This window comes from Podarcis raffonei, chromosome 2 (genome assembly GCF_027172205.1).
Source record: "Podarcis raffonei isolate rPodRaf1 chromosome 2, rPodRaf1.pri, whole genome shotgun sequence".
In the NCBI taxonomy this organism is placed as follows: domain Eukaryota; kingdom Metazoa; phylum Chordata; class Lepidosauria; order Squamata; family Lacertidae; genus Podarcis; species Podarcis raffonei.
In genome coordinates, this window is record NC_070603.1 from 96,054,497 (window position 1) to 96,082,461 (window position 27,965).

The 27,965-nt window shown below is 45.2% G+C and overlaps 1 protein-coding gene, 1 long non-coding RNA gene and 1 other non-coding gene across 4 annotated transcripts; all 3 read right to left on the bottom strand.

Moving 5' to 3' along the window:
• On the bottom strand, window positions 1-27,965 carry GXYLT2 (glucoside xylosyltransferase 2). 2 transcript variants are annotated; one of them, XM_053378179.1, is made up of 7 exons: window positions 27,387-27,964; window positions 11,204-11,396; window positions 10,753-10,884; window positions 5,035-5,286; window positions 2,962-3,085; window positions 1,962-2,134; window positions 1-551 (listed from the first exon to the last, which is right to left on the bottom strand). In XM_053378179.1, exons 1-7 carry the CDS (start codon window positions 27,713-27,715, stop codon window positions 369-371), a joined length of 1,386 nt encoding a protein of 461 aa, XP_053234154.1. In that variant the 5' UTR covers window positions 27,716-27,964; the 3' UTR covers window positions 1-368. The 2 variants fall into 2 exon arrangements, with proteins under 2 accessions (XP_053234154.1, XP_053234155.1); XM_053378180.1 differs by lacking the exon at window positions 10,753-10,884 and having other exon boundaries at window positions 27,387-27,965.
• On the bottom strand, window positions 22,740-23,595 carry LOC128408462 (uncharacterized). The gene is made up of 2 exons (XR_008329096.1): window positions 23,528-23,595; window positions 22,740-23,028 (listed from the first exon to the last, which is right to left on the bottom strand). It is a non-coding gene; the product is annotated as an uncharacterized LOC128408462 (long non-coding RNA).
• TRNAT-UGU (transfer RNA threonine (anticodon UGU)) lies at window positions 23,981-24,046 on the bottom strand. The gene has a single exon. It is a non-coding gene; the product is annotated as a tRNA-Thr (tRNA).

Here is a 27,965-nt window from a genome sequence, read left to right on the forward strand (position 1 = left end):
ATATTCTGAAATAGGACACGTCCAGACTCCGTGCTTTAGCAATCGATTGCAGAAAAATCCCGACATCTTCCAGTGAAATTCCTAGACTTTCACCCATGTCCACTCTCATCATCATCAACCTCGTGAACTGTATGTATACACCATTAAAACCAAACCAATAAACTAACACCCCAACTGGCACTTTTGCTCAAGCTGCAAACTGTCTGACAGCACAGGCCTATACATGCCTACTCTGAAGTAAGCCCCACTGAGTTAGGTTGGACTTGCTCCCAGGGAAGTGTGTATAGGAATGCAGCCTAAAATAGCCTAATGTCCCTTAGGAGGACTGGATAAGAATATGAAAACTGTATCAAAATATATTGCTGCGCTTATAATCTGAAGTTGGCTCCAACGTTGACAATCACCCGGCTTTCGTAGACTTTCTTCATGGTTCTTTCAATTTGTTTCAGAAAAACCTGAGGAATTCGCCCACATAAAGTGTGTACAGTATCAAGGAATTTTGACTGGAGAGGGTAGTACATTGATTGGAAGAGATTGTCTTCAAAGGGAAACTAAAGAACAAAAGAAAAAGGATTAAAAGACAGACAAATAATATCCATGATAATCATTGCTTTGCTGAGTTTTTCCTATAAATTTTAAGGCAGAGGCAGGGCATTTGACTGTCAAGACATGCTGTGGTACAATGCAGTGGTAAGCTGCTAATATTACATGCTGCTGTTGTGCTCCCCTCTCATGCAACCCTATTCTGAACAGAGTTACCTGCTCCAAAAGAGGGTTTCCCCCCAAAAAAACACCTTCCGTATCAAAATATAAGAAACTCTGCACCAAATTGCACTATCTGTCTATTTATCAGTTCTATCAATTCTGACCAATAGTGTACAGGATCTTAGGCAAGGGCCTATCCCAGGATTGCAATGTGAAATGCCAGAGATTGAATTTTACACACACACACACACATACAGAGAGAGAGAGAGAGAGAGAGAGAGAGAGAGAGAGAGAGAGAGTCTCACTCTGTCACAAAGATCTTAAACTGAACATCTCTCCCTCCCAAAAAAGGTCACCAATAGCTCTCATCCTTCCCACTTTACTACCACAGTACTTAAAAATTTGGACAATCTGTCTAAGTTGGTGTGGTGCCATCTCAAGCTACTGCAGATACTGAACTGAGTTTGGACTTTTTTGGATCTAGGCCTGCGTGTTGAGGCTGGTGAGGCTTACTGGGCTGCACTGCAGCTAGAACATGGGTCTATCTGTACTGGCTCCACTGTGTGGGGGAATAGGTTTAAATACTCAGTTTCCCACTCAATGAGCTTCAGATCACGATTCCCCTCTCTTACTGGCGAGGGTGGGGGGTAGAAAAGAAAAGGCAATAAAGGCAATTTTGTTTGGAAAGTGAGGAGTTAAAGCGACAGAGTTGGTTCCTAGAGAGGAGATTGTGGAGCATGGTGAATGAAATGGCTAGAAGGAAATTTAGAAAAAATGAATGAGCAATCTATACAGGCCATAACCTAGGTGGAACAGAAACATGATCTACATTTGGGGAAGTTACACAACTATTCCACTTAGATAAATAAGGGGTCTTTCGAACTACTGGTGGGGGTGAGGTGGAGAACAGAACCTGAGCAGGGGGGAAACACAAAGAAGATGCTTTGTTAATGATGTTTAACCAAGTACTCACACACACACACACACACACACTCTCTCTCTCTCTCTCTCTCTCTCTCTATATATATATATATAAAAGTGTTGCTATTCCACAACAAACTGCCTGCTGTGAAAACAGGGCCATCACACAGGGTTGTGTTGTGAGGCTAAAATAGTGGGGGAAGAAACCATTTATGCTGCTTTGAGCTCTTTGCAGGAAAACAGAAATGCAAGGCCTAAGGTAATACAACTAGGTGCACCGTATCACATGTGAGAACATGGCATGAGACTGTCTCCCTGGGCGGGGCAACACTTACATCACGTATCACTTCATAGAGTGCTTTGAAAGTAGGCTGTTTGTCATCGTGGTAGACACCTCTGTTCCCATGTAGAATAGAAACGCCTTCTTCCTCTGCTCCTTTACAGTTACTGCCATACATGCAATGATCTGGTCGATAGTTCCATTGGCAAGGAAACAGATAGAGACACTCTAGAAAGCCCAATTTGAGCAAAGAAAGGGGGAGGGGAGAATGACAACAATTACTAATCAACATCTAGAAATTGGCAAAAAACACAAACCTTCAAAATGTTACCAGAAATTCTGAAATAAGGAAAGCTACACAATCTGGAAACGAATCATGTGTCTGCTATTCCAGGCACGTCCAACAGGTAGGTTGTGATCACTGGATGTCTCTGGTAGATCACTGGCTCCCCCCAAAGCAACTCGAGAAGTTTGGCTCCCCTAAAAAAAGCTCAACATTTTTGGCCTGCACCCCCAAAAGATGGGGCTTTCCTCCCCCCTAAAAAGGCCCTACAACTTTGACCTGAACCCCTAAAAAATGGGCCTTCCTGAAAAAAGCTCAATAATTTTGACCTGACCCCCCCAAAAAGGGAGTAGATCACTTCCTGGCCCTACTCACACAGCAAGATGGTCATTCCAGGGCCCTTCCTTTCTCTATAGTACCATGGCAATATTTTGCCTTTGGGCTTGAGCCATGCAACAGCTAACAGCTCACAGCATGGTTATAGCTACCATGCAGAGAATGCATGAAGTGGGTGAGGGAGATTTATTTATTTATTTATTTAATTAATTTAATTATTTAATGCAAGTGATTGTCTATCACTTTCCATCAATAAAACAATCACAATCTGTTCTCATCCACAGGATTGGCAGCACAGGCCAATGAGGCAGAGTCTATACACACCACCCTGTCACATATTCCAACGAGACATAATAATAATAATAATAATAATAATAATAATAATAATAATAATAATCTACACATGTCTATAATATAGAGTCTGTGCACCGTGTACCTGGATTAAAGTAAAAAATGATGTTGAGCAAGTCCTGGTCTCCCCATGTTATGTAGTTTTTGTACTTTTGGTATAAAGGATACAACATCTCCTCCCATGTCAAGCCTGTCGGTATCATGCTGTTCTGAAAGGCAGGAATAAATGATAAAGAAAGAAAAGTAGAAACCAGCAGAAATCACAGCAGGAGGAAGGCGTAGCAGCACTGAGCAGCAACCTTTCTCACTGTTCCTGGAACCAAACAGCACAGAAAGGAAGAATTGCCCTTCATGCTGGAACAGGGAGCCAGCGAAGGGGAACCGTGTAGACTGCCAGCATGCAAGCTCTCCCTTCAGATAATGTGATTCCATATCCTCAACTGACCATTCATTTGGCTGACCCTGAAAGGCCATCAAATCCAAAAGCACTCAAGAAGCGTGGATTCGAGCCTCCTTTTTCTGTGCCCCAAGTGGTATCATGATTTGCATGCATGCAATTAAAGAAAACATGAAGCAACAGAGCTTGAACACAATACACTTGCTTACTCTTATTATGTCAACATTTGCATTTACCATTTCATAGAGAAGAAAGTTGGCTCAAAGCCAGAGAGGCTCAGCAGGTGGTCCCTACTGGGTCCTGGAAAAAGCCTCCAGAGCAGCTCTGCTATTTTACTGTAGCTTTAATCATTTTACAGGAAGATGCCATAGCTCAGTGGCAAAACATGTACTTTTCATGAAGGGCTAGATTTAATCTCGCATCTCCAGTTGAAAGAACTGAATAGGGGGTGTTATGAAAGGTCACTGCCAGTCTGAGCAAATACTGGATTTAGAAGTGTAAAGTTGGGAGGGTCATCTAGTCAATAATAAGAATAAGAATAAGAATAATTTATTTATTTATACCCCGCCCATCTGGCTGGGCTTACCCAGCCACTCTGGGCGGCTTCCATCAAAATATTAAAATACCACAATAAATAAAACATTAAAAGCCTCCCTAAATGCAGGAATCTCAGCTAAAGCTGCTATGACAGATGGCCACCCAACCTCTGCTTTAAAACCTCCAAGGAAGAAGAGTCCACCACTTTTCCAAAGGAGTATGTTCCCTGGTTGATCCTGATGGACAAACAGCTTGACCTGGTATAAGGCAGGTTCCTATGATCCCCAGCACTAAGGTCACATCTGAGGGTTCTGCAATCTTTTGGGGGACGGTTTGCATCCATGGATGAAACCTGAAGTCCTCTGAGATGATGGTAGGAACATTGCCTGAAGAATATGCAGAGTTGTATGCAACTAAGTCATTGCACACATGGAACGACTTCAAAGACCGTGACTTCCTCCCTCTCCCACTGCACCATGCCCCAAGCTGCCCCAGAGGTTTGGGGAACCCTAGATTAGATTTGGAGGGTGAGGTGCAGAAGGGAGCAGAGGGAGGGGAAGTTCGGTGGCACGCTCAGAAATCACCACGCATGCAACAATTTAATTGGGTAGTGCCCATTCTTAATCCAGCGGGCAGGAAGATGTGAAATGCACCAGCAGTAGTGACAAAGGCGCACCAGTGATGTCCTCAGTGTGACAGCATTTGAAGACCTACAGTGACAAGCCTCTCAAGTTAACTATCATTTGGGTATGCTACTCTGGGCCAATTTGAGAAGCCAGTGGACTGATTCTGTCAGTCAAAGCACATTCCTCGGAAAACAACAGTCCAAGCCAGTTTTTCAGTCAGTGGGAAATCATTTGTATAAAACCGTGAGGAAGTTTTATACACGCAGGAGTGGAAACCAATCTGTTAAGTAGTGGGTGAACATATCAGACGACACAGCGATTCTTCAAACAGCTCTTGTTTATTCACAGGCCAGAACAGAACTGAACTGAAGGGTTCAGTCAGCCTGCTTATATAGAGCTCCAGTACAACGTAACAGTAACAATTTTCTAAAACTATCCAATCACTGAACGTCACTTTCGATCCCTTATTTGCATAACTATCTACAGTATCCCCCTGCTGGCCCAGGGTGAGAACTTCAGTACATAACACAATCCCCAGTTGACGTGGGAGAGAAAAGTGTTTCTGAAACAAAACAAACAAATCAAAAGCCATTCTTACCTTGAACTGGGCATTCCTAATACGGGTTAAATTCATCAGCATGACTCCAGAATTTACCCCAGTCACTCCGTAATATGGGTGGCGAGCAAACCGACTGTACCAGCCAATCTTTGGTATTTCGTGTTCTGGAGCCATGGCGGCCAGCTGGGTGGAATTGAATGCTCTCAGGAAGCCCCAGATGTCATCAATGGGTCGCAAAAATAGGACATCTGTGTCCACATACAGAAGGGAATCTACGTCTTTTAAAATCGTCTTTGGGGTTGGAAGGTAATGGGTGTAGGGAAAAACAAACAGGCATCCAAGTCAGGAAGGCCAGAAGACAGATTACAGGCCAAGAACTCATTCACTCTGTGTATACATGCAAGGCACAAAAGAACATTTTGATCCAAATTCCTGCTCTGTATAGAGACATTCAATATTAATAAGCTCCTCAGGGTCAACTGGATGTAGTGAGCCAACTACTATGTTCTGGTGCTCAAGAGAATTAGGGAGCATGAGAAGATGGTGGAATGAGGGGGTTTGCCACAGGGAACGTTTCTTGATTTTCATTTGAAGCATTTCTTATAGTTTGGTTTTAAAAATAACTAACAAGAAATAATAAATGTAAATCTCACATCATGAAGCTTCATAGCAACAAAATCAATATAAACAACAAAACACGTTTTTTAAAATTTGCTAAAAGGACAAGACTAGTTTAAGTTTGTACTGACAGACGATGGGGCCAACTCATATAACCAGGTAACAGCTTGGCTGCTCAGTGAGTTTTTAAATGGTGGTCCTCATTTCAGGCAAGGGAAAGACCACCCTGTGGAGAGGCACATTTGTGATAAAGATTTTCATGTTTTCAGGCTGCCTTCTGATAATTGCCACCGCCTGTCTGATCACATGAATTACTCCAAAAAAAAGAACCTTGCTAAACGGCCAGAATCCACTGTGTGGTCTGAATGTAGAATTAGCAAAAAAATAAAAATAAAAATAAAAAAATTATTTGAACATATTCAGAACTCTGGTCCATCTACGCAGCTCTGTCTACTCTGACTGGCAGTGGCCAGTGGCTTTTCAAAGTAACATTCGAAGTGCTGGAAATGAGGTAAGATTGATGCACGAGTTACCTGGATATCTCGAAAGGGATAATAACAATCAGGCTGTTGATTCTTGTTCACAGTGTGCCCTCTTGTGGACACTTGGTTCTGTACGTATCCATTCATAATTTCAGTAATTCCATTATTAAAAAAAAACTTGTGTGGGGAGGTTTCAATATTTCTTCAAAAGCAGCGGAGTGTCTCTTTCCCATTTTACTTTCCTTCTCTCCTAATGATGCAGAAAATCCCTCCCTTTGTTTGCCTTCTTTCCCACAAAACTCTTTTATTCGATGGCCAGCAGAATGGCTCAGGTGTGGGAAGAAACCGTGGTTGAAATTCCCACTCTATGCAGTGCACATGGCGGTATTGGGGAAGTCTCCCACTCTTCCCCAGACCTGCAACAGGGAGAGTGGATGTACCATGTACATCACCTTGGAAGAAGAGAATGCGACACATAACAAACCCGTGCGCTTTTAAATTGGCATAAAAATAGCATGCCTCAAAGTGCGTGGCCACATTTACTTTCCTAAAAAGACACTCGTGGGACATATTCAGCAGAGGAAAAGCCTTGACTGTCATTAGATTACCCTTGAGGTCTCAGTATTTGAATTTCAAATTTAATAAGAGCATTTTCCACTTCTGCAATTAGGTGCTCAAGATATTATTGCCCAAAGCTTCCAAGCATGAAAGTGGGGGCAGGGCAGGGAGAAAAGGGTGGGAATAAACAAAAATAAGTAATCGGTACTTTGGCTCTTAAATAAAATTAATATCTGTTTTATTGGAAGATACAGACCAGGCATGTCCAACTCCCAAGAGACTGCAATCTACTCCCAGTAGAAAAAAACTGGCAGTGGCCTACCCATTGACATTGGAGGAAGGAGGAGTGTGCGTAGGGGAGGTGGATTGCCCAGGGTTATTGAGTTTTTTGGGGGGAAGACTGCACAGTGTTTTTAAGCTTTTCCCCATAACTTTTTGTACACGATAAGGATCCAGAGATCTACCAGGTTCTGCCAGGGATCTACCGGTAGATCGCGATCTACTGGTTGGACATCCCTGATACAGACTATTAGAATGCATCAATAAATAATTTAGACAACCCATTCTGCAGAAAATATTCCAGCCTATTTAATGGATATGGAGAGGCATTTTTGGTTTTTTAAAAAAAACTTTGCTTTGTTTTTGATCTGCGGCACATGCTCCACAACTGGTAGAGTAAGTTAGTGTTCTGTACAGGAGACACTTCTACAGAAAAGCTGCAATTAAGACAATGTGCTTTACTCCACTTATGACAATGGTGTCACTTCTGTGGCACAATTCTGAACACAAATTGCGCTTCTTTCACAGCTTTCCCCACACCCTCATTATTTTGCACAGATTCTTTCCCAGTCTCTCCAACACATACGTATTGTTGCAGCAGAACCTAGAAAACTTCTAGCAAAGTCATGACTGCCATTTATTGTGGCCTCTCCAGTATCACCATTCCCCGCCCTGTTTTAAAAGCACCAACATTTGAGACTAGTCAAATATCGTTGGATGAACTTTAAGGCTAGGCAATTTAGGGACAGGTGTTTGAGCATGGGTTTATTAAGGCAAACCCCTCCTAGAATGGCCAAACTCTTCCTTGGATGAGATCCAGTTAATCAAAGATTTGGCCAAGCAAGAGCTACGAACTCTGAGATCATTAGGTTTTGCTAAAATTAAAACAACCCCATGGCACTGGTTCCTGGCTCCTGGTCGGAGGGTAAGCTCTTATATGCCTTTAGCAGATTTATGATGGGAGAGGGTTAGTAGCTGTGACTTTCCCTGTTGCAGAGCTGCAGGGACAGAAGACAGCGTACTTCCCCTGTCACAAAGCTGGTATAAGCAGAGGACATTCCCCCTTTTAACTCCACGCACTGGCAACCAATCTGTGACAGAGAACTATTTGTTGCTTAAAAGGCAGGCATGACCAAAATTCAATCCCATCTTTACATATGATAGCTATGGGCTGGTGATAGGGTTGCCACTCAAAGAGCTCCAAAATAAGGGCTATGTTGTGAGAAAATAACATATTATGTCTGTCAGAAAACACATAGTACTTATTACAGTATACTGGAGGGATGGAGGAGGGGAGAGAAACAAACTGTGCTTTTTATTGACTGGCAACTAACACTATTATTTCAAAACGAAGGAACCGTTCCTTGAAACAAGCAGCAAGAAGCAAGGACATGGGCTGAAACTGTAATTTGATGCCGCGGTTCTTCGAAGAAAACATCTCTGGTTGCAGAATGCCAACGTTCTGGGACCTTTTCGCTCTCTATAGTACATATGAGCCAGCTTGTTCTCTTGAGATATATCCTGGGAACGACCGGCGCTGTCTACAATTCATCCCAGGTGGGTGTTTGTTGATAAGGCTCCAGTTCCAGGTTTTGCAGTGAGGAAGTTAGTTAATAACTTCATGGTGTTCTTTGTATGCTTGGGCAGGCATCACATGTAAAACTGCTGCTGCTGCTGCGTGCTTGCTATGCCTAATGAGAAGTTGGAGTATCTGCCTGCTAGCAAGGTACAGAATTTGCAGGTTTGTCACAATAGTTTTTAAAAGGGACGCGGGTGGCGCTGTGGGTTAAAGCACAGAGCCTAGGACTTGCCGATCAGAAGGTTGGCGGTTCGAATCCCCGTGACGGAGTGAGCTCCTGTTGCTCGGTCCCTGCTGCTGCCAACCTAGCAGTTCAAAAGCACGTCAAAGTGCAAGTAGATAAATAGGTACCGCTCTGGCGGGAAGGTAAACGCCGTTTCTGTGCGCTGCTCTGGTTTGCCAGATGCGGCTTAGTCATGCTGGCCACATGACCCGGAAGCTGTACCCTGGCTCCCTTGGCCAATAAAGCAAGATGAGCGTTGCAACCCCAGAGTCGGCACCTTTATCCAACAGTTTTAGGTTAAACTTAAGGTTGTGGGGAAGAGTTGTAGCTCAGCGGTGGAGCATCTGTTTTCCATACCCCCTTTTTTTAAAGAAGGCCCGCAGAAGACCAAAGCTGGGCAAGGCAAGTCCACATAAGTGTAGCAAGCAGCAACAGAACTGGCCAGATTAAAAGACTGCTGTTTCGCCTTTACTCATCTTTGTTTTGCCTTGATGTGTGCACATGGGGCTAAGAAGCCGTCTCAGCTGGATTAAAGAGAGGAAGAAGACAGAAACCTCTGCTCCAACTGGAAGCTTCCAAATACATACTCCGAGCACACTGTACAACATTTTTCTAGGTGTCAAATATTCGCTGCACATCAATCCCAGAGACAGCAGGGGTCATGCCAATCTTGCTGGAGTGCATGGCCTCAGAAGCACAGCAGTGCTCTGTTCAACAACAGAGTGTTTCAGATCACAGTAGGTTTTAGATCAGTGCTGGAGGAAAGAACAGCCTGGGTTACGTGCTCTCTGGCCTAGGCCCTACCACTTAGCCTTAAGTCTTGGCTCCGGCTCCTGTGATGTGTGGTCCCAGATCTTTACATCAGACGAGCACCGTTACAGACTAGCTATTGTTACAACTATTTCGCCCTAAGGGACCAGGGCAGGTTTCCACAATTTATAATGCAGTTTCGAAACTTGCAATTAAAAATTCAATCACACAAAAAAAACCAGGGTGGCTCCCAAAAATACAGTGCGATCATGCCTTATGCACATTTAACTCGCACAATTTCAACAGTGGTTGAGGGGCGCTGACTGAAAAAAACTGCAAATTAAATGCAAGCAAGGCGGAGAGATTAAAAGCTCTTTTTGCTCCAGAAAAACTCAGCGTAGGAAAAAAGGAGCTTTTAGGCTCTCCACCTTGCTTGGCAAGAAAGGCCCTCTCAGCATGCCAAGTTTGGGATGCTCCCACGAGATCTCAGATGGTTCTGTGAGATCTTGCAAGAGCATCCCCAGGGACCTGAAACCAGCTCCAGAATCCCCTGGGTTTTTTTGAGTTTGCACATATAGGGAACCCTTGCAAGTGTAAGATGCGATTGTACCGTATACTTCTTGTGTCAAATGCTAGAGTAATGAAGTGCTTCTGAGGGTGAATGGAACCAAGAGTGCTCCATTCTGTCGACCTTAGTGCCCGAGGGGGTCTTATGGGAAGGAGGTGGTCCTTTGGCTACTGCCAGCTTGCTTGTCAGCCTCTGCGACCCAGCTTTGCTACAGCTGAGAGCACCTCAATCTTGCCTGCTGTCTGCTTCTCTGCATGCACCAGTAAATAGCAGGTGAGTGTTAGGGCCATGATGTTAAAAACCTGAACACTGAACACAAATGAGCATTAACTGGGAAGGAAGCACCGGTCACTCCTGTGGAGCAAAACCCTCACCTGCCAGGGCCTTAAGAAGGGGGGCTTTTTAAGTGCTCCCCAACATAAAACGAAACAAAACATCACTGAGACTTGCACCTTGCTGGGCTTTTGGAAAGACGGCGGGAAAGGAGGAGCTGTTTGACAGATCTGCAAGCAAGCGGACCGTTTCAATTTGTGCGCGAGGGAGGTCTCAACATTTCTAAGGCCAATGCAGTTTCTTGGGTTCAGCTACCTCAGGCTGCAGTCCTCAGCACGTCTACTCACAAGAATGTCCCACTGAATTTGATGTGGCTTACTCCTAGGTAAGTGGGGCTAGGGTTGTGGCCTTCGCCCAAGTGCCTTACCGGGAGAAAGAGCCGCTGGGCTGCGCATGGCTTGAATAATTTTTTCCATTCCTGAGCATTTCCCACTGAAAAGGCGATTGGGTAGACATTATATTCAAACTTCTTTGTGTACGAAGGGGGCCATTCCTGTAGCTGAAAAGCACAAGGAGGAAAGTGAGGGGGATTAGAATTCCTGAGAGGCTGTTTTGTGGGAAATGCTATTGCTCTACAAAGTCAAACAAATTAAAACAAAGCTCTTACTCAGGCAGAGCTTTATTGAGGGCTTACTACTAGAAAAGAGTTTATCCGCTCATTAACTTGTGGCTGTCAGAGCATTTCCAAATGAATCTGCAAGCTTATAATCAAAGATCTAGATTTGGTTGGTGTTTCTTTAAAAAGAAAGAAAGAAAGAAAGAAAGAAAGAAAGAAAGAAAGAAAGAAAGAAAGAAAGAAAATAGTGCAGGGGACTCACTTTCCTCTCAAATTCAGGTTTCAGGGAATCCTCAGCAAAGATGTGAAATTTGAGTTTCCTGTAGCTAAAGAGAACTGCTGATTTCAGCATGACCAGAGTTTCTTCCAGCCGGTCGCCACATGCTACAACCGCAAGATGCATCCACTGTGGAGATGAGAGCGGGGCTGCAGAATGCTTCTGCTCCTTTGGTCTCCTAAACATATATACATTAAAAAAAAATGCACTTGAGTGAGACAAAAATAATCATCTTTGGAGGTTTTATATTAAATAAGCACAATACTGCAAATATAAAAAGAATCAGAGAACTGTAGAGTTGGAAGGGACTCAGAGGGTCATCCATTTCAACCCCTGCAATGCAGGAATCTCAACTGAAGTATCCATGACAGAGGGCCATCCAACCTCTGCTAAAAAACTTCCAAGGAAGGGGTGTCCGCCACTTTCCAAGGGAGCTGTGATCTTACACTGGATTCGAAGAGCTTGCCAGGGTAATTTTAATCAAGTGACCTAATCAGTTTTAAGGTGCTAAAATCTTTCCTTTATTATCTTCCATCATCACAATTGTTTCCTTATGTACAGTTTGGTTTTAGTTTCAGGTTCAAATAGCAAATTCAGAAATGTAACTCTGGCTGTCAAGTAAGAGTCTGGGTGGCTTCAAATGTTACAGGAAGCATTGCCGGTGCCAAATGCTGAATGGACTCTCACATCTGGTCAGCAGCCCTGTCTGATTGCAGAGATACGCTTGCAAACGTGCAGGCACAAGTTTCCAGGAGATTTTTGAGTGCATTTCCGGAGCTCTTTGCTGAGTGACTCCTGCAACCATGAGAGGAGGAGGACATAACACAAAAACACTGGAACCTTTCTTTTTTTAAAAAATGTATCTTTTTATTAAAGATTTCTTGGTTTACAAAAGTGTGTGCAATGCCTTTTTTCAAGTTACATTTTCTACAGATCAGTTTCATTTGTTGAGACATTAGTAAGAAAAGGGGGGGAGAGCTGGAGGGGGCCATGGAGGGTGGGGGTGAGTAGCGTGGCAATGTTTCTATTTTACTTATTGTATGTGTGGGGTTTTGTGTCAGCATCGCTTGTGCAGGTTCTCTTTACTATTCGCTTGTGTTCCTTTGGTGGTGAGAGAGGCTGGGGTTGGCCTAGGGCATGGGTTGGCAAACCCTAGGCCCCCGGGCCAGATCAGGCCCAATTGCCTTCTGGATCCGGCCCGTGGATGGTCTGGGAATCGCCATGTGGATCGCCAGCGCACATGTTCTTTCCCTCTCCCTCACATGGCGGTGCCGGCACCTCCTCCCTCCTGGCTTCTCCCCGCCCTGCCTAGAGGAGGAAGGGGGCTGGGCTTTGTTGAGCCACGGTTGGCTGAGTGCCATTTTAAGCAGCCCCTCTCCGGAGCCAGCCCTCTCGCACCTCTCATCGTTCCTTCACCGCCGCCAGCCCCTGCTGCTCGCAAGACACAGGTAATCAGCCACCAGGGCTCGTGCTGCTCTTCCATCACCCCCCCAAATACAGTCTGGCCCCCCACAAGGTCTGAGGGACAGTGGACCAGCCCCCCTGCTGAAAAAGTTTGCGGACCCCTGGCCTAGGGTGTGGTTGTTTGTTTGTGATTGGCTGTGGTGTACTCTGTTTTCATGTGTGAGTGGGGTGGGTGGGTGTTTTTGAATCAGGATAGCCATATTGATTTGTATGCTGTTGGTGGATTCCTATCTTGTTGGGCTGTGTACGTGATAAAAAGGAGCCATACCGGGGTGAAGGTGTCTTCTTCCATTTGTCCCTGTGTCAGTTTCAGTTTATTGGTTAGTTTTTCTAACATGACTGTTTCCCATACTATTTGGTATCATTGGTCCATGCTTACCCCCACTGAAACCTTTCTGACTTGCGTCCTACTTATTTGATTCCCTATGCCTCAAGAGTAGTCATTTGTTCACTCCAAACCTCACTCTGCCAACAACTCAGCTCTCAAAATTACTACTTGTTCGCTCCACAGATTAGCTACCCATCGTTTACTCATGAATAACAAGATGTGACAAATGACTGAGCAGCTGAGATATAACCATCCGTGTAATGGGGGCAACCTGTAAGTGGGCAAGAGGGGAAGAAAGAACAGATGCATTGTGCAAAAAGAGAATGTGGGAACTCTTAAGAAACTATCCCTAAAACAAAGTGAATGTAAACAGAAGGCCTCAGTGTTCAGAAGAAAGGTTTCTAATATGCCCAGCATAGCTACTTCTTCCTTTCTATCACACTCCCCCCCTCCCTCATATCCTCTCTGTTACCTCTGTGCTACTTACATAGGCTTCCTCCTGCTCCACACCACCATTTCCTCCAAAATTCAAAATTACGTGGAAATGCAAAGAGCGATCATGCTCTTTGGAACTATGTTATGCAAAACAACGTCATCCATCTGCACAATTTATTCTCAACACAGAATCATGGCTCCCTTGGTGCAAGGATATAAAGAGTCCAGCAACTAGGGTACTTCATTTGTAAGCGGAATGGATCCCCCCCCTTCTCCCACCCACCCCCAACGAAACTAAAATGAAGTCTGCATGCAATAGCTGCTGCTCTGTATTGCAACATAAATCTTCTCGCGCCTTAAGGGACACAAGCATTTGGTACCTGACTGGTTCAAGAACGCAATATATTTCATTAATTGCTGAAAAGTCCACGGGCTTTTGTCTTAATTAAAGCTCAATTTCTTGCAGTGGATAAATAATGGCACACTACACTTATGCAAATAGTATTTACTTTCCAGCCAATTAGTGCAAAACCCGCTGAATTATTAAAGTGCATAATTGGCTGCTTGCATGGATTGTGCTCCTTCCCCTTTCTTATGGCACTGCTTTTTGCCTACTTCTCCTATGCTTACTCTTAATTGCATCATTAAATCAAGCTGTACACAGAAAATGAAAGCTTTGATATAGCTCGCCCCTGCGTGCCACAATCGAAGCAGGTAGAAAAACCCAGCTGTTCATCACCTTGATGTTACGATGTTAAGAGTGTTTTCGTGCCACCAATGCAGCCCTTAAGCACGGACACTAACGCTATGCTTAGCCTTGAATAATCAAAGGTGTGGCATCCTAGCACAATGAACTCCTGGAAAATACTACTTTTTGTTTTGAGTCCTGGGAAAGAAAAACCCGCACTGATTTCAATAGGCTGCATCAGGGAAGAAAGGGTTAAATCATTTACGTTAATTTTTAGGACCCACCTTATTTCTGTAATTTTAAGTTACCTTAAAACGTTTTTGTGTACTGCTGTGTTTTAATTGTTGTAACTCATCCTAGGACCTTAGAGTATAAGGTTGGTAATAAAATGTAATAAATAATAACTTTCCCCATTCCACCTGCTGTGATTCTGAAAATTACCTGCACTCCCACTGATGCTATTTGCTTTTTTTTTTAAGGGGCTTAACATAGTGTTTAGTTTGGTCCAGTCTGGAATAAAATAACTATGTGCATCACAGAGAAACTACCCCTGGCATCTTCCCAGAGTGGAAATGTGCTTCCTTCTGCTCCTGAAGTACTAGAAGGTGGAAAGGGGGTTTCTTGTCTTCCTGGCCACAGGTTCTTTGGGTCTGGTGCTACAGAGCTGGCATTGGAGTCAATTTCAGCCCTGAAGGCTTGCCAGGGCTAGGAGTTGTAGAGCTTTGCTTCCTTTTAAACAGCTAGCAGTACATGTGAAAAGGATCTAGCTTTGGGAGTCAACAGGTGATAAGCCTGGTGGACCACAAGCTTAACATGAAGACGAAGAAGAATTTGGATTTGATATCCCGCGTTATCACTACCCTAAGGAGTCTCAAAGCAGCTAACAATCTCCTTTCCCTTCCTCCCCCACAACAAACTGTGAGGCGAGTGAGGCTGAGAGAATTCAGAGAAGTGTGACTAGCCCAAGGGCACCCAGCAGCTGCATGTGGAGGAGCGGGGAATCAAACTCAGTTCACCAGATTACCAGTCCACCTCTCTTAACCACTACACCACACTGGTCCACAGTGTGATGCAGCAGGGGGTAAAGCCAATGCTATTCTAGGCTGCAGCAACTGAAGTTTAGTGTCTAGATCAAAGAAAGTCACAGTACCACTCTATTTTGCCTTGGTCAGACCACACCTGGAATACTGTGTCCAATTCTGGGCACCACAATTTAAGGAGGATATTGGCAAGCTGGATTTTATGCAGAGCAGGGCATCCAAGATGATCAGGGGTCTGGAAACCAAGCCTTATGAGGAACGGTTGAGGGAATTGGGTATGTTTAGGCTGGAAAAAAGGAGACAGAGAGGAGATACAACAGCCACCTTCAAATATCTCAAGGGTTGTCACATAGAAGGGGGAACAAACTTCTTTTCTCCTGTTCTGGAGGATAGAGCTCAAACCAATGGCTTCAAGTTACAAGAAAGGAGATTCCAAGTAAACATTAGGAAGAACTTTATGATGGTAAGAGCTGTTCGACAGTTGAACGGACTCCCTTGGGAGGTTGTGGACTCTCCTTCCTTGGAGGTTTTTAAGCAGAGGTTGGATGGCCATATGTCATGAATGCTTTAGCTGAGATTCCTGCAATGCTGGGGACTGGACTATTTGACCCTTGGGGGTCCCCTTCCATCTCTACAATTCTATGACTCTATGATTCTTTGATTCTAGCAAGGAAAAGTCAATTCACGGTGCAACAATGCACCGAAAGGCAGAAATTACAGAACACAAGGAATACCGCATAAAGTGAAACCTGACAAATGCCCACACAGCTGCAAACAGAGCAGCTTTTCGTGAAGCACAAAGCAACCAACACTCCACCAGGCTTGCCATTTCTCCTAAAACAGAAGAAGATGAGTTGTAAAAGAGAAAGGGAAGTGGGATGGATGGGAGAGAAGCTGTAAGGAACTGACTTGTAACAGAGGGAGGGTACAGATACTGGGAGTGCTGGAGAGAAAAACCAGAGGGTGGCGGACAGGGGCAGAGAGAGGATGATCTGGAGAGATAATGGGAGAGAGAAGATAAAGACAAAGCTGTTCCACCCACAAAGCTGCCTTTGTCAGCCTCAACAAAGCCGCCTTTCTTGGCACTCCATGTTTCTTGTGTCAGGGCTGAGTGGGCTGGAGGGGGATTCCCTGGAATTCACCCTCAGAGGACTTCGCAGGGCAGCGTGCAAGCTCTCCACTGCCTCATTTATTTTTGCAAGGCAAGCTTTGGTGCTAAGCCAGGGAAGATCAGAAAAGGTTGCTAAAATTAGGTTCTAAGAACTGTTATGGGTTTAATTTATGCCCCCCCCAACGTGATTTTTGGTATAGCTAGCTTGACTGAGGTGTGGCAAAACTGAGAACAACTGAAAATGAACTTAACCAGGGGATGAGTAATCGCCCTCTTTTGTACCGGCAGGTAAAACGCATTTGCTGACTTTTAAGACACTGTGAAATCAGTTCCCACCACATGTGACAATACATCAATCAGAAGCCTATCTGTTTGGCTATCTATATGAAGCCAAAATGCAGCAGTTACAAAATACAGCAACAAATAGCCACAGCTCCCAGCTCTGCCGTCCACAAGATGTAGCACAAAGCAGCCAATGCCGCTCTGCATATCTCATAAGAAACAAAACTAAACCACTTCACGAAACCAGAACACACACACAAAAATACTAAGGGCTCCTCTCAGCAACTACGAAACACAGTAACAACTTTGAAATTAAACATGCACTTGCCACAAACTAGCAGTACTTCTAACACAGTGTTGGCCAAACCTGGCCCTCCAGCTGTTTTGGGACAACAGTTCCCATCATCCCTGGCCACTGGTCCTGTTAGCTAGGGATGCTGGGAGTTGGTAGTCCAAAAAGAGCTGCAGGGCCAAGTTTGGCCACCACTGCTAACACAACAAACAGTATTTACTGGCCACAGCACACACACACATCACAAATAGCACCTTCAAGGGCAAATACAATAGCACTTAGGGGAGTGATTTACGGCAGGAAACCAAGTATAGGCCTCTGACTGAGGGCATGGCACTGGATTAGGCCAGGCATAGGCAAACTTGGCCTTCCAGATGTTTTCGGACTACAATTCCCATCATCCCTGACCACTGGTCCCGTTAGCTAGGGATGATGTGAGTTGTAGTCCCAAAACATCTGGAGGGCCGAGTTTGCCTATGCCTGGATTAGGCCCCTTGGTCTGATTTGGTTTCAAAATAAAAGTGAAAAGGCTAAGCACACTTGTTTTGAAAGAACGATTAACAAAGCATGTACAGTGGCACCTCTGGATATGAATGGGATCTGTTCCGGAGCCCCGTTCGCATCCTGAAGCGAATGCAACCCGCATCCATGCGTGCAGCGATCCGCTGCTTCCGCGCATGACGCCATTTGGCCGTCTGCGCATGTCCGAGCGGTGAAACCCAGAAGTAATACATTCCGTTACTTCTGGGTCGCCGCGGAATGCAACCTGAAAACGCTCAACCTGAAGCAACTTCAATCCGAGGTATGACTGTAGTTTGTCACCAAAACAACAAAGACTTAAGCGGGAAGTATTGAGACTTGTCCACACCTGAGTTTATTGTGTGTTTGCAGCACTTTGCATTCCAATTTAAATTGCACTGCCCACATGATGTTACTCTCTGAGCAATACCACTCTCAATGCTTTCTTCCTCTGGTTTGATACAGAGGATAAACCTTTCGACTGGAGGAAATTGGGCGCCAAACTACTGCATTTCAGGTTGCAGACTATTTGTTTCACTGTTCTGGGGCGGGTGGAAAAAAGGCAGAAATCTGGAGAAGTCCCTAAGAAGGTTGGATAACGCTTTGCACACCTCCTTCTGGCAACTCCTGTAGCCAAGCTGGTGACAAATGTATTGTTCTGCTTTCCTTTGGACCACATCAGAGGCTGAGGCGCATGGATCTTGCGCCCTGGGGAGGTCACTTCGGTGCATTCGGTGCATAGAGGTGCAATCCATTGTCTCTTGAGACAGGCGCATGCCAACAAGCTTCATTGTAATTTTTTTTCATTCACCACTGTGATAATTGCATTATTGCAGAGCAGTATAAAAATAATATTGTTTACAGATGAGCTTTACTTTTTTAAAAAAATGTATAAATGAGCTGTGCTTGCACTATTTCTGGCCTCCTACTTTTTTGCTTGTTTGTTTGATAAATTGATGTTGCCCTCTTCTTCCATCTGGTGTTTGGGAAGCAAAGAACCAGGCAGAAACCTGCAGGTCCTAACATCTGTTACACTTTTGACTATTTTAATTAGGCTGAAGCTAAATTAAGAAGGGATATCTTCAGTCTTCTTTTCTCTGTTACCTACCACAAGCCTTTGGGGTTAACACGGGGAATAAACTAAAATGAACATATGAGTTCATTCAGCTGCTTGCTAAATTGGCTTTGACTCAACACCTGAGAAGTAGGACAGAGGTAAGTCCTGTGGCAGAGCTTTCCAAACTGTGTCCTGCGACACGTTAGTGTGTTGGCTGCAGTGTGTAGGTGTGTCACGTGAACGTTCCCCGTGCTCTTCCCGAGGCTGGAAGGGGGTTAGTTCACTAAGTAAAACTGAATTACTATGTGGCAAAGGGATGCATGTCACCAACAAGTGTGTCACCAACATGAAAAGTTTAGAAAGCTCTGTCCTATGGAATAACCTCCATTCTCTGCACATCTATGTCTTGTTTCCAAGCCAGTACCCGAAGCATGAGGGAGTTGGTAATTCTCAGAAGACTCTGTGGGGCTACTGTGACAGCCAGTGCCAGCAACCGGATTCCTCCGCTGAGACACCCAGAGGAGCCTGCACGCCTCACCCAGCCACCCAGAGCTGCAGAGGAGTGGGCTAGGAAGAGTGGAGAGGCACATTTTCTGTGCCCCACTGGGCCTGTGCCCCTGGAGGTGGTCAAGCCCTAGGTACTCCAATGGACATTGGAGACCTGAACTGGGTTAGGTGCTCTCCTTCTGAATAGCATCCCTGTGGGATGAAGACTATGGAAGGGGTGCTCTGGGGGAGGGTGTGAGCATCTTATTTTGTAAATACAACCCGGCTTTTTCACAAGGCAGCTTGAAACATTAAAAAAAAAGACAATACAATACACAATAAAAATGCAATTAATAAGAGGGAACCAAAAGAAACAGGAGCAACCATCAGCCACATCGGAACAAGAATTTAATATTTTGGTTCTGTGTTCATTTTCAGATTTCTGCTCCCCTCACCCTCTTCATATTCCCTGTTAGTGCTGCATGGGGAGGGGAGAGAGAAAGACAAGGACAGGTGGTTTGGCCCTTGGTGAGATTTCCGAATAAGCGTGATTAAAACCAGGCTGCTAGTCTCCTTTGGAATGCGAGCTGACATAGCTAGCAAAGAACAGCCTTGGAGGAGAAACTCAGCAAGATTACATAAACAGGAATATTTGGTTATTGTTTTGTGCTCCTTTTATAGCATCCCATAAACAAGAGCCTACACTGGTGTATATTGGGAGAGGAAGTAGAGCAGACAAACCATAAAGTAGTGGGGGGAATTAGTGGTTGGGTAAGAATTAAGTTACACAAATGAGGCTTTGAAGAGCATCTTTATTAGGCAGTATCTCCTAAGATACAAACTGGCTGCTAGCCTAATCAACAGACAGCAGTTGTGTGTTGAGCACTTCAAACAACGCTGCTTAAAGACCTGGAGGAGCACTTCCTAAGAATATCACTTTGATACTTGGCCACCAAATATGCAACAGGAAGGGCCATAAAAGCTGTTTCAGCCCCCAGGTGGACCAACCGCTGCCAGCAACTCTATGTGATTATTTTCACCTAGTGTGTGCTCTGTGGCAGGAGACCAAGCATGAGGCAATGTTTTTGTTTGCCAGGAGGGTTAGATAAACCACACTCAGTCCTTAAGCACAGCTTGGTTCCTGTCAATCTTGAACTATTCCAGATCCAGACAAAACAGTGCTTATTTGCCAAAAGGCAGCCCTAGAAACCTTTCAGCCGAGCAGTAACCATGTGTACTTGCGATTAAGGGTGACTTGATTCAAGGTGGCTTTATATAACGTTCATCTTCTTAAATCTCACTGAAATATTAGGCTGAAGACACATACAGCACAATCCTATGCATGCTTACTTAGCAGCATGCCTCACTGTATCCCCAGGTTAGGTGTACTTAGGACTGTGGTCTTTAATATGTACAAAAGCCAATTCTGTGCAGAACTACATGCATTTGTTCATTCTGTTCTTATTCATTCAATGGGCTCTTGAAGCACCTTTAATAAATAGCTCAATTAATGCAATGAAATCCTAATTAAAATAGGCAATTGACTGTCATTTTTAGTATGAATCAACAATTTTTCAGCAAAACGTACACAAACTTACAGAACTATAAGCACCTCGTCCAGGCCACAAAAGCTCTGCTGAAGACAAAGCTCTTTTACTCATTTTTTAAAAACTCCCTACAAACAAGTTTGCCAGGCACATTCCTCTTGGGAAGGAGTTCCCTATGGAAGACATCAATAAAGGGATAGCCCTGATCTAGCAACCACCAAATGTGCGTATCTTTTAATATCCCCAACTGCTCCCTAAAGGATTTACCATAAAACTCAGCCCAGCAAACTAAAATTAGCCTGGATGGCCAACGTTCTAAAGAACAGGTCACTGGATAAACAGCTGTGCAAACTCTGGCCATTTATCTCCAGCCTGCAGCAACTGAAACTCATCTAAACAACTGCAAAAGGGAGAAGGCATGGACGCTTCCCGGGACTGTTATACAATACAGTATGCTGCGGCGTCCAAATCGGAGCCAGATGTGAACAATTTTATAGGCAAAGTGCCACGCAAATATATTGCAGAGGGCCACCAAGTACTCGTTCCTTCCAGCACAAAGCCGATTTACTTTGTGTTCTTCGGCTACCCAGAAAAAGATGACAATAAGCCAGTGCAATGGTAGCCAAGAGAGTGAGTCACTGCTTTTGCTGCTCCTGAGCCAGCTCTAAAATGAGTTCCAGCCCACGTTCAATCAAATTAGCCCCAAATTCTTCCCCACCTGCATTCCTGTTGCTGTCCCTGTTGCTTCACTGACTGCAATCAATGGAAGGGGTTTTCTAGGGGTTATCACAGCAATCATTTGATCAGGCTGGATGGCTCAGTTGGCGGAGCATGAGACTCTTCATCCCAGATGGGTGAAAGATTCGTGCACTGCAGGGGATTAGACTAGATGACCCTTGTGGGACATCCCTACTCTATAATTCGATATTTTAGGTGTATGGTAGGTGGGTGTGGTTTGGGGGAAATGGCCCAACCTGGAACATGTGCTGGGTCTAATTTGGCTGGCATGCCGCAGGTTCCCCACCCATGTCAGAGAAGCTTAGGTTTCAGATCTGTTAAAACTCTTGACTTCCATTAATACATCAGCCTCCCTAGTCTTATATATGCATATTTAACTGATATGAAAACTGTAAATAACTGAAAGGCTATATTTCTCCGTGTCCCTCATTAGCATTATTCTCACTTTAATCAATGGATCTGTGGGCAGAATGAGCTACTGCTCCATAAAGATTTGGGCAAAAACTCTCACAGCGCAAGAAGATGGGAGAGTTGGAAAAAATCCTCATCCCTGCTTCTTTATTCTGAAGCTTTCTCCACTGATGAACGGCGCCTGCCAACAGAGACTTCGTAAGAAGCACTTGAAATTTCTGTAAATAAATAACACCCAGATAAAATCAAACTTTGGAACAGTTTATTTGTATTCATTTATGCGGGGGGACTTGGGAGAGAAGTCCTGTACTCCAACGCGCCGGGGGAGGGAGATGCAGCCACAACTCCTGCACCACGTCTATCCTGCACTCATCCTGAACAGGATGAAAGGAACACCCTGATCTCAACAGAAGCATCCCCAATGTCCGCAGCAAGACTGCCAGTGCGCCCAGCAATCACAGCCACTCCAAAAGGCAAAAAGGGAACACCTACTACTCAGTCACAATCAAGTCATGTGGGCACTGTTTAGCAATCCAGAGGCATGAGACAGGGCACAAACAGCCCTTTCTGTCCACTCCTCTCCACTGGCAGCCCATGTGGTCAACCTCTCCTGCTACAGTGGTACCTCTGGTTGCGAATGGAATCCATTCCAGAGGCCCATTTGCAACATGAAAACAGTGCAACCTACAGTGGCACATCTGCGCATGCACGGGTTGTGATTCGCCGCTTCTGTGCATGTGCGTGATGTCATTTTGCGCTTCTGCGCATGCGTGAGTGGCGAAACCCGGAAGTAACCCTTTCCGGTACTTCCATGTCGCCGCGGGACATAACCTGAAAGAACGTAACATGAAGTGGACGTAACATGAGGTTGACTGTATTTCGCCTTTCCCTTCATGCTCTCTCTGTCACCAATTCTTCCTAAATGACCACCCCATACAGCATGGCCACCCCACTTGTGCTTGCTGCCCCCTCACAGTAAAACTAACCTGTGTCAACACAGCATGGAGGGGCCACCAGCCCAGAAATCATCCACCTTGCTATCCACTCCCCCTCTCAGAGGCTAACAGAGCAAAGGTCATACTCGCGAGGAAAAGAAAGAAAGAAGCAAGAAAGAAGCAAGGTCGTGTGGCGAAGTCATAGCTTTTATTGGTGGAGGAAATGCCGAGAGAGAAAGGTACACAGGTGTAGGGCTGCCAAACAATCGCTGCGGTAGGGCTCGTGTGCCTTGGTGCAGTGGCTCTCCAAAGGGCGGACAGTAGCCACGTCCCTCGGGGCTCCAGCGCTATGTTGTGAGCACCTTCGCAGGTGTCACACAGCTGTCAAAGCTGCCTGGGTGCATCCTGGCCACTAGTGCTGGTCACAAGGTGGGTCTCCCATCCTAGTCTGCACAAAGCAGCCTGTGGGAGAAGGTCCTGTGGAAGGGAAGGCAGAGAGAGGGTAATGATCAAAACAGGCAGGAATAGTAGCAGCCTTGGATGCACAATAGATAAATGCACAGAGGTGAGAGAGAAAAGGAAGCAAGCGCCCCCTGAGTGCTTATGCGTCAGTCTACAGTGACTGGGGTCCCCTTTGCCCTCAGGGGCTGCAGTGGACCCCTGGGAGCATGGCGTGACAACAGCTTGCTCTACTCCGCCATGCATCTGGGCAGTGATCTTGCAAGGCCAAAATAACGGTGAATGTTTTGGCTGGCAGTGGCTGGAATGGATTGCCTCGCATTCACAGACAGAGAGCTTGCCAGCTGGGAGTAGGGTGGGTGAGCACTTGCCCCAATATAGCAGACGCTGCTCCTTGCTGTCAGGGGGACGGCACTGCAGCTGCACAGCTTGGGCAAGAGTCAATATTCACATGGAGCAAGAGGCATACGCTTTTTGCAGAACGTCATCCCCCCACCGCCCCGCTTCCCTTGCTTACCTGTGTGGGGTGCTCTGTCCCGTCATTCCCAGCTCTGGCAGTGGGACTGTTGGCTGTTGGGAGTCCCAAACAGAGGTGCCTGTTGGGGTTCTAGACAGAGAAGTGTTAGCAATGTGCTCCAGCGTCATCTCGAGAGAGAGAGATGTTGCCTGGTGCGGTGCTTCCTTTTTTTATTACTGGGAGGGGAAGCACACAACCTGAGACAGGAGCCAGCAATGGACTCCGTCACCAGGTGCTCCTTTCCTGTGCAAAGACGTGCTCCTCCTCCCTGTTTACCCATCACCATGGTTATCATCTAAGAGTGCTCCTAACCTGGGGCCAGGCATATATACAAAGGGACACCAGAAGCTCCCTTGCACTGTCAAGCCAATTGTTCTGTCTAGCTCAGTGCCGTCCACACTGACTGGCAGAGGCTCTCCAGGGTTTCAGGCAAGAGTTTTCCCCAGGCCTACTTGGAGATGCTGGGGATTGAACCCAGGGCCTTCTGCACACAAAGCAGATGCTCTACCACTGAGCTGCGGCCCTTCCCCTATGCATTGTTTATTTATTTGCTCTGTTATGTATACCCCATCTTTCATTCAAGGGAAGGCACAAGCCTGTCTCCTCCCCACTGCATCTTCACCCTCTTTCTGATGCTACATTGGCACAGTTGCTTTGGCACAGAAGGATAAGGTGTCATAGTGTTGCTCCAGGGTATTCGCACAGTTCTGCTAGTGCCCTCCAGGTGTTCTATACCCATCAGCCCCGGCCAGCACAGTTGGCTCACATTCTGCAGGCATAGGGACCTTTGTGCCATATCCTTGTAGCCTTTTATAGCCAGCATTAACTATCTCACCCTCACTTATCCATTCACAGGGGAGTTTTTAACCACATTTGCTTCTCATTTGTTTGGTACTGTCCACGATAAACTCAAGAGATATGCTCTGAAGAAAAATGACTTCAGGAGGTATAGTTGCTAATGGAAGATAATCCTGCCTTAATACACCCATTTGAATTCAGTCCATGATCCACTCCCGGTCACAATAAACATCCCTTGCTCACAATCAGATACAATGCTGGTAAGAAACCAGCCGCTTTAATAGGGTGAAGAATAAGACCTCGGAGAATGGGGCAGTCTTTCATTCAGAACATCTCTGTGAAATCATGAATCAAAGACACACAGGGTTTGTTTGATAGATGAGGTCACACTGAGCTAGAAAAGGGATGGGAGACCAGCTTCCCAGCTCAGGGACACCACATAGCAATTATCTATACTTTCATGAATTAAAAAGTTGTTATGTTCCAGCATTTTAGTTTCACCTTTAAAAAAAGAAGAAGTAAATTACAGTATGTTTTCCTAACTGCAGTTCACACACATTTAATTAAATGTCTGGATTAAAGGTGTTTTATTCAGTTTCGTATTAAAGCAACATTAAAGCCACACACCTGTCATGACTCCCTCTCCTTCACTTTGATGCACTAGACTAGAGCGTGTCTGTGCGATGGGGAGGGGGACAGCATAAATTTAGCTTTTAACCTGCATTTCCCCCTAAAATAGCAACTTGGGGGCTATGTGCATGATTTTCAAGGGGAAATGCTCCCGCTTCTGCTAGAACCACTATCCATATCCAAATGGCCCCCGTCTTTGCTTTACTATTACTATTATTATTATTATTAGATATTATTATTATATCTATTATTAGATATTATTATTATATTATATTATTAGATATTATTAATATAATATATTATAATATATTATTATATATATTATATTATTATATATTATATTATTATTATATAATAATATTATTATATAATAATAATAATAATAATAATAATATTATTATTAGAGAGGTGACCTCATTTCTCTAATGACTCATCTACTTGGATTTCATAGATACAGAAAGCTGCATTTAACTTCCAAACATTTTCATTGTGTGGCAGACAATAATGTTTTTGTTTCCCATTTGAAACAGGCCTGTGTGAAATACTTTAAAAAATCTTTATAGCCCGTGTTCTTGTGTCTAATATTAACATTATCTTCATAAGTCTAGCCATGACTGTTTCAAAAGAAAACCAGGCAAGGAGAATGTAATTCCACCCCGCCTAAAGAATCTGTTTAAAATTCTGCCGGAAGCTTATCTTAAAAGAGCCATCAATCGACTCGCCAGGCTCAAGAATGAAAAAATGGAAATGGAAACACATATAAAACCCATAAAACCAAGGGAAAGAAACTGAACTGGGAAACCTCAATATTTTTTTCTTCCTACAACCCTACCCCAGAAGTTTTTCTGCTCTGGGGAATGGAAATTTGCTGAACTAGGGAGCAGACACAAAAGAAGTTCCACTTGGAACTGCAAGCTGATTCACGTGTGACATTCAGAAACTTGTGTTAGTAGCATTTGTGAAATGAATTGCCAGTGTTTATTTTGGGACAAGTATATACTTGAAGATGATGCTTACCACCCTTCCCAAGTAACAAGTGTACATTCTGCCCACCTGCCCTTATATGAAGATCATGGCTGTGTAGCAAAACCATCAAAAATAAGGCAAACCTAAACAGGGAAAGGCACAAATATTCTACAAAATGAATTAAAAGTGAGGTTGACTTCAGCTGCTGATCCAGGAAGTTTTTCTGGAAAGGGCTATTTTTCACATCACTGTTGGCTGAGGCAGCAGATTATTTATCTCTCATTTCAGTAAATGGGTTTATAACTGGATTGCATCTTTAAAAGCCATCATTCCTCCCTTGGCATGTACTATGGTAAGATCCCATAGAACAAAGCATCTTGTACGGTCCTGTGTGGTACCTATAGAGTCATTTCAGCAAAATATACCTAAGCAGTGAGCAGGAAAAGGACTGTGTCCCATCTCTGCAAAACACTGCGCATGATCATGCACATTCAATGCATGGGCAGTCATAGCACATTCAATCAGTACTCCGCATTTTGGAGTTCAGTCCTTGCATTGACTTTTCAAATTCACCAACCATATACAGTGGTACCTCGGGTTAAGTACTTAATTCGTTCTTAACCTGAAACTGTTCTTAACCTGAAGAACCACTTTAGCTAATGGGGTTTCCAGCTGCTGCCGTGCCGCTGGAGCGTGATTCTGTTCTCATCCTGAAGCAAAGTTCTTAACCCGAGGTACTATTTCTGAGTTAGCGGAGTCTGTAACCTGAAGCGTATGTAACCCGAGGTACCACTGTACTCCATTCATATTAGAATCTGTGCTACTCCTTGCACAAGTGTGCAGCACTATGTGTCAACAGCCTTATCATCTTCTCCCAAAAAGTAGGAGCACCATTCAGACAGCGCTACTCCGCTACACCAACCCCAAGGGTCATGGGAAGCAGCCCAGAGGAAACTACAAAACTGGCAGGCACGCAACTGAGCAAGTTGAGGTAGGTGTAAAAAAGGATACAATGTGCGTTACCAGGACCCTCCTTGTAAGTGTCGGTGCATGCTATATATAAAGCGTGTGTGCTTGAGAGAGAGACAGAGAGACAGAACATCCTTTTCACACATCCTTAGGTACCCAGAAGGCGCATCAGGTCCGCCTGCTAATCTGCGCCCTGCAGAGCAGCCCCTTAGAGCTGTAATCCCGAACATCCTTCCGATTTATATTCCCTTTGCAATCCGAGGAAACTTTCGCGGGGTTCTCCGGATCCGAGGCTGCGAGACCACATGACACTGAAGAAGCCGCCCCCTCCCGCATCTTTGCAAACTCCCCATCCCAGCCAAAAACAGATCGCTAGAGTGTTTCATGGCCGACAAGCATGCAGAAGACAATGCAATTACAGTAGTGGAGAAATACATAAAATGCATTGAAAATAATAATGCATATTTTAAAAATGCCTCTTTTTTGAAGGCTTTACCTCACGTTCGCAAACTTCCCTCGGGCAGCGCCGCGCCTGCCCGTTTTTCTGTGGAGACGTGGCTCCCTCTTGGAAACCTGAGCCTGAGCCGCCGCCGCCGCTGCCGCCTCTTCTTCCTCCTCTCGCTCCTCTGCAGCCTGGACGGGTCGGAAGCGCCCCGCGGCGAAGTCCCCGCCGGGCCCGGAGGAGGAGGAGGCGCGCGCCGGGCGGCTTCCCCCCGCGGCCGCTTTCAAAGGCGGCTCGTCGGCGTCGCTGCCCACGAAGAGGTAGAGCAGCAGCAGGAGCGCCAGGCAGAGCGCCAGGGCCACCACTTTGCAGTAGAGTTTCATTGTGCGCCGGGCGGCGGCGGCAGCCTCAGAGCCTCAGCCGCGCAAAAGGAGAGACGCCGCCTCGCCGCTCGTCGCCATGCCGCCCGCCCGCCCGACGGCAAGCTGCCTCCAGCCTAGGCATCTTCTAAAGCGCCTTCCTCGCCGCCCGGGGCATTCCTGGAAGCGCGCGCGCGAAAGCGAGGAGACAGAAAGAGAGAGTTGGCAGCGCGTAGCGCCCCACTAAGGCTGCGATTGCGGCGGCCGAGAGAGG